General features: G+C 48.7%; 1 protein-coding gene across 1 annotated transcript; it reads left to right on the forward strand.

The window, feature by feature from the left end:
• Nucleotides 1-794: 794 nt before the first annotated feature.
• Nucleotides 795-6594, forward strand: LOC144707157 (uncharacterized). The gene is made up of 8 exons (XM_078580297.1): nt 795-1275; nt 1711-2711; nt 5851-5864; nt 5915-6136; nt 6214-6266; nt 6312-6372; nt 6428-6494; nt 6562-6594. The coding sequence occupies exons 1-8, from the start codon at nt 795-797 to the stop codon at nt 6592-6594; spliced, it is 1932 nt and encodes a 643-aa protein (XP_078436423.1).
• The last annotated feature ends 484 nt before the right edge of the window (nt 6595-7078 follow it).

The raw sequence follows: 7078 nt of genomic DNA on the forward strand, positions 1-7078 counted from the left end.
TGAGTTGCCAGTTGACAAGCCTTCTGTCCCCAACCGTCGTTATGATCAACCAACACGCTCTGAAGTTGCTGTTCTTATGCATGGAGACAAAAACAAAGGAGATGAAAGGTACAACATTGTCCTTCGGAAGCGTGGTGGGGGCCTGCAATTTGTGAATCAGCTCCGTGGAAATTATGATCCGCTGCACTTTGTACTTCTCTTTCCATATGGTAGTCCAGGGTGGAGCATGCAACTAAAGGAAAGAAGCAAGGTGATAATGAACAAGTTTTATGCCTACCACTTCATGGTTCGAGACTCATCAAGAGTGCTTCATCTTTCTGGCCAACTTTTTCAAGAATATGTTGTGGATGCTTACGCCAAGGTTGAAGAATCGTGCTTGCACTGGGTTCGCTGCAACCAAGTAACATTGTGTGCAAGCCTCTACCGAGGGTTGATCGATCAAGTTGCCGCCGACAATGTTGCTGCGCCCGCAGGGAGGATGATCATTCTCCCTCCTTCCTTCACCGGCGGACCACACTATATGCAAGGGCTGTACCAGGATACTATGGCCATCGTATGAAAGATGGGAAAGCCAGATTTATTCATCACGATGACTTGCAACCTAAAATGGCCTGACATTACGGAAGCTCTGCTACCGGGCCAGAAGTCGCGAGATCGATTAGATCTCTATTGTCACATTTTTTGGTTGAATCTAAAGGAGCTCCTCCATTTGATCATCGACAAGAAAATATTCAGCAAAGTAAAAGGTCATGTGTACGTTGTCGAATTTCAGAAGCATGCTCTCACACGCACACATGCTCTGGATATTGGAAGATCAGTTCAAGCCAAGGACCCTTGAAGACATCGACAAGATCGTGTGTGCCGAGTTACCAGATCCTAGCGACAAGGAGTTGTTTGACTATGTGGCGACACATGTGTTTCATGGCCCTTGCGGTTCTACAAACCCAAGATGTCTGTGTATGAAGGACGAAAAGTACTCGAAGAAGTTCCCTAAGGAGTTCGTCAGCTCAACACAAGTAAACACCGATGGGTACCCTCTCTACCAACGTTGTAATTGTGGCCGCACTATCCGGAAGGGTTTGCATCTCATTGACAACCCCTGGGTTTTTTCTTACAATAAGTATTTGTGCAAGGTGTTCAACTGCCACATCAATGTGGAAATCTGTTCTTCCATCCATTCAGTGAAATACCTGCACAAGTATGTCTACAAGGGCCACAATCGCATTCAAGCCAGAATATCTTCGACGGATGCTCCAAGAGACGGTGCCATCGCTGGTGCAGCTCAAGACCTTTCGTCACGCACTAAAGCCCAATAGTATCTTGATGCTTGATACATTACTGCATCGGTGTCTTTTTGGCGGATCTGTGAATTCAGCATGCAGAAGATGTATCCAAGCATGTATGCCCTTTGAGTTCACGACGAGAATATGCAATCTGTGGTGTACGCTGAAGACGAACCAGTCAGTGAAATCATGGACAGGTCGACGTGCACGCCCCTCACAGAGTGGATGCGGTACAATAGAGAGCATCCAACATACGAAGTAGCCAAGCGGACGTTGTAATGTGACTTCCCGTCTTATTACATGTGGAACGATTCCACTTGACATTGGTCATAATGTCAGTGACTGCAATGTATCGGAAGGGTGCACTTCGTCTGCCCTCGCGACAGTACGCGATACTACCTCAGGTTGATGCTTCATCGTGTTCCAGGAGCGACGTGTTACGAAGTCTTACGTACCGTTGATGGTGTTGTCTGCGACACATATCAAAAAGCTGTTCAGGAGCGTGGCTTGCTCCACTCAGACGCAGAGTTCGACAACGATCTTACATTGGTAGCATGCATCGCTTCTCCCCGTCAAGTTCGCGAGCTCTTTGCGATGATGCTACACTATTGTGACATCTCCCAACCAGACGTGCTTCTCGAGAAATACCTTGACGCCATGTCGGAGGACATCCGTTTCGCAAACTACGCTTCACAATTGACTAACCCTATATGGCTAGAAAATTTGAGCGCTCTCGAGTCAATCATCTACCACAATGGATCTTCATTCGCAACATTCCCAGGGTTGTCCCAAGGCGTCAAACTCCAACTGACAGAAACAGAATGCGGGCCCAGCCAAGGAAACAACATCTTATGTGCGATCCTTGCGGCAGAGCACCTACAAGGCATGTTGAATTTAGAACAACGACAACTATATGACGCAGTATTTGAAGCCATCGAATCAACAGAATGTGCTAAGGAGGCCAAGGTCTTCTTTGTTGATGGGCCTAGGGGTTATGGTAAGACGTTTCTCTACTCTGCTATTCTTGCGCAAATCAAGGCCTCTCGCCTCAACTCCATAACAACTGCAACAAGTGGTATTGTGACGCTTCTTCTGGAAGGAGGGCAAATGTTGCACTCGACATTCAAGATTCCAATTCTTGTCACTCACATCTCAACTTGTGCAATTTCACCCGACTCCAAGATCGACCGTCAAATTCAGTCAGCAAGTATGATAATTGTGGACGAAGCTCTAATAATGCACCGCCACGTTTACAAAACGCTTGATCGATCTATTCGAGATGTGATGAAGAACATCGATGCAAGTTTGGAAAATGTTCTTTTTGGTGGCAAGGTCATCGTGATGGGAGGCGACCTCAGACAAATGCTTCTAGTCATACCGATAGGCTCACGCTCAATGATCTTCAGTTCGTCCCTTAACAGAAATGATGTATGGTGTCATTGCTCTATTTTTCGGCTCCAAACCAACATCCGAATTTTGCGTGACCAACAAGCATGGAGTGATTTCTTACTTGCCGTTGGAGAATGATGAGTTGGACCAGATGTACATCTTCCAGTTGAGATTCAGCACGTCTCCTCTCTACCTCATCTGGTTGCCCCGGTTTATGGCACCTTTGAAGATGGTGCAACTCAGTTAATAGCGAAGACAATTTTGACGCCTCTGAACGATGATGCAGTCAAAGTTAACTACATGGTGCTTGATATCTTTCTAGGTGAAGTGATGGAGTACTTCAGCTTTGACGTAATCCCTCCTGTCTAAGTTGACAACGAATCCTTGTACCCAACCGAGTTCCTGAACATGATTTATGATGCGACAATGCCTCTCCACAAGCTTAGACTCAAGATTGAATGCATCGTGATCCTTTTCTGAAACTCAAACACATTGCAAAGTCTATGTAATGGGACCACGCTTCGAGTGGACGGCTTTTTCCCGACAATGCTCTAAACCACAATCATCAGCCAAGGAAATTTATATGGTGAAGTCCATCTCCTACCACGGATTGCACTATACCCGTCTCAATCGAGGTTTCCATTTTGATTCAAGCGAGATGTCGGACGCTGTGGGGGTTGTCGTCCGGTCGGCACCGAGTATGATGGCTCGGTACTGATAAATGATATGTATTGGATTACGACGGTGTCGTCATTTGACGGTTACCCTAACGGGTATGTAACTACGTGATGCGAAATGCCCTACGTGTCGTACGTGCAGGCTCCGACTCGAGGGAGGCGTCGAGCTCCAAGCTTGGACGAGGTTCACCGAGTGATGGCGACGGTGGCCTCTCAAACCTCGTTGGAGCGACGAAGACGTCTACGACTGGGCGGACTCAATCCATTGGGTTCGCACGTAGTCGTCCATACCAGTAAGACACTCACAATCGTAGTTATCTCTCGTTTAGCCTCTCTCACTTACCTAGCTCGAGCGCGGTGGAGACCGGCCGAAAGAGTACTGTAAGAGAATAACTAAGTGAGAGACGGGAGAGGACGGCGTACCTTGTCGACGGTGGCTCGTAATACAAAATCTCGTCTTCGTCGATGGCGTGTCAGAGCGGGTGGGGTGGAGAGGCGCCAGAGTAGACACGGCGGCTCGACGTGCAACAGGTGCTGGAGCTTTTCGTAAAGATCAGACGTAGAGGAGGATGAATGATTCAGTAGTGCACACGGCTCCACACACGGACGGCTGAAGTCCACGGGCCGAAACGGATGAAGCAATCCCCCAGAACGGAAAAATCGATTGGTTGGCTTGACCAGTTTGGCCTGGCCAGGTCGGTTGGTTGCTCGACTGGGTCAGATCGATCGGGACGATCGATCGAGCCAATCGGTCGGTTGGTCAGGTTGGTCAGCCTGGCTGGTCGAGCGGTCGGTCGGGCTGGGTCAGGTTGGGTCAGTGCGGGCGGTCGGATCGGGTCGGTTGGTTCGCCCGGTCTGGTCGGGTCGGATCGGGTCATTGAATCGGACGGGTCAATCGGCCAGTCGGCTCGGTCGGGTTGGATCGTTCGGGTCGGTGAGGTTGACCGATCCCGTTGGGTTGGTTGGACGGCGAGCGACCGGCAGTGGTCGGCGCGGCGCCATCGGGTGAGTGGAGGTGGCATCGGCGTGAAGAGTCGATGGGAGGCGACAGCGGCCCTTCGCAACGTCAGCACGCACGAGCGATAGACGCGGGCGCGCAGGCAAGCGTAGGCGGCGGCGACTAGTGGGATAGCGGCGGAACACGCGCTAGCAGGTGGCATCGGCGTCCGTCGGTGCGAGGGCAGCGACGTCTGGTGGCGCCGTGGCAGAGCCCTCTCTCTTCCCTTCATGCTCCCTTCTTCTTCTCTCTTCTTCCTTCTTTTTTTCTTCTCAAACGAGGAAGGAGACCAGTAACATGTTCAATGAAATGACTTTATGAAAAATTACTGCTCTAACTCTTAGGGCGCCCATCTCCTCCTTTATATAGGGGGGGGGGGGGGAAATGGGCTCCTAAGTGGGCCTTACATGGTCCATTTGGGGAGCCCTTATAAATGGGCTTCCCTTTACAAACAAAGAAGAAAACAAGGGGATGAAGGGGAAATCAAAGGGAAAGCAGAAGAGGAAAAGGGGAGAAGCAAGGGGGGAGGGGTTAGAGAGAAGCCCATCCCCCTCGACGACAAACGACGGACGGACGAAAGACGTCGTGAACGTGACAAAATACGCTAAAAACGGGACGGACGATAACGGAAAAAGATAAAAATACGAGAGAGAGAGAGAGACGAGAAAACGAAAAGGATAACTGAGCAGCTTCACCCGGTCTTCAACGTCGAGGGCACGCGGCGCAGATGACGTCGATGACGACTTTTGATGGCGTGCGCCATCAAAGCGCCTTCAGTTCCCAGTTCGACTCGCCTTTGCGATGACAATTAACAAATCCTAAGGTCAAACTCTCGACACAGTGTGGTTATATCTACCGAACCCACTTTTCACTCACGGCCAACTCTACATTGCTCTCCAAAGGATGCGAATAGGTCCAGCAGGAATCGTGTTTTTCGATGGTGGCGCAAACCGACCGACTGTGACTAACGTTGTTTACACATAGGTTTTCCATTAGGGATGAAAGGTAGAATGTGGTAGAAGAGGAGCTTCTACATTCCCAGGTACACCCTCAATCTCTCTCACTCCCTTATCATCACCAAAATCCTCTGAAATTAAGATCCCTTTAATTTGAGCTTCCAGGAAGCCGTTCCATCATCCACACTGCACTAAACCGATCATCATCATCATCATCATTGTTGTTGACCTCATCATCATCATCATCATCATCATCGTCGGGGCAGGAGATCCACCCGTGAAAGGGGGCCAAACCTTTGAATTCTTCAACGTGGCGAGCCAGCAGATTGGTCGGAATCCTTTTGATCCTGTGTCTGAGAGGAAGCCTGTAAAAGAATCTTCGTCATCTGAGCTTCTCTGTCGTTGCAATGCGACACCATGGGCTTCATGGGAACAAGGCAAGTCGCCACGCTCCAGAAGAAGACGACGAGCCCTAATTTATGCCCTAATTTCTAACCTTTTTTCGCCTTAATTTCTTTTCATTGTTTCAAATTTTTGATTCATTGCAGAAACAGATCTCCAGGTCGAAGAATCGGTCGCCGAAGATTTCTAAATCCTCGGCTTTGATTCAAGATATCAAGATCGAGATTGCGGAGGTGCTATACTATACAGCCTGACGAGGCAATTCCAGGAGCCCTCGAAGCCGGATGATCTGGATAATCGAAAGAGGCGAACGGATCTTGCCAGGAGACCAAGTCCAGAACAGATCTTCTCCAACGTGAATCAACCGGCGACGGAGTTGGAGGCTTCCGTTCAGTCCAAAGAACCTGCTTCTCTCGGATTTGACACCAACATGTAAGAACCGTCCGCTATCTTTTCTCCCTCTCTCGATCTCTCCTTCCTGACCACCATCCCCATTCCTTTATCTTCAGAGTCTCGGCGGATGACCATCATAGGGACAAGTTCCAGATCGATCTGATGGTGGGTATCTGTAAAAACGGGTTCTTTTTTCTTCTCTTCTGAGTCTCAGTGGATGACCATCCTAGAGACAAGTTCCAGATCGATCTGATGGTGGGTATCTGTGAAAACAGGTTGTTTTTTCTTCTTTTTTTTGAGATGGAATCCGTTATCCGTCTCTCTGCGCAGGCGTTGCTTTGTGGAAAGCCACCAGCCGAGATGGAGTCTGAAGCTGTGGAGGAGGATAGACACCAAGGTAGAGTTTTTTGTCTTGGTCGATTATTATTCTCTTGGGGGATGGCATTCTCACTCTTCTTCCTCAGATGGGTAAGGCTGAGTTTGTGAAGACCGAATAGGGGATTCGTTACGAGAGAACCGTGAAGCAGTAAGGAAGCCCGGGAGTTGCGCAGAGAAGAGAGAAAGAATCCAATAGAAGATTTCCTCGGAGAAAAAATTTCCCCGTGATCAACTCAACGAGGCTGCTCTTCTCGCCATCAATACGACCATCTCCGAGTACTACGCTGACAAAATATAGTTTATATGGGTCTTATAATTCAACATTGACAGCTTAACTATGTGCACAATGAAATGAATAATCCAGGTATTTCTCTTGGTTGCTAAGATCACAGTACACACCCCACTCCGTCAGACTAAATCCTTCTTTTTCATCGTTTATTCATACAAAACAAAAAACTAGGAAATTATTCTTAACATTTCTTCAAAGCATCTCTACTACTATAATAGGAATTTATGTACCCTTCTGGACGCCGATTGGCCGACAGGAGAGTGAGAGAGAAGAGAGAGAGTGGGAGATCCCCCTCCCTGTCGCCGCCCCACCCT

Source organism: Wolffia australiana, chromosome 1, assembly GCF_029677425.1.
Source record: "Wolffia australiana isolate 7733 chromosome 1, ASM2967742v1".
Classification (NCBI taxonomy): domain Eukaryota; kingdom Viridiplantae; phylum Streptophyta; class Magnoliopsida; order Alismatales; family Araceae; genus Wolffia; species Wolffia australiana.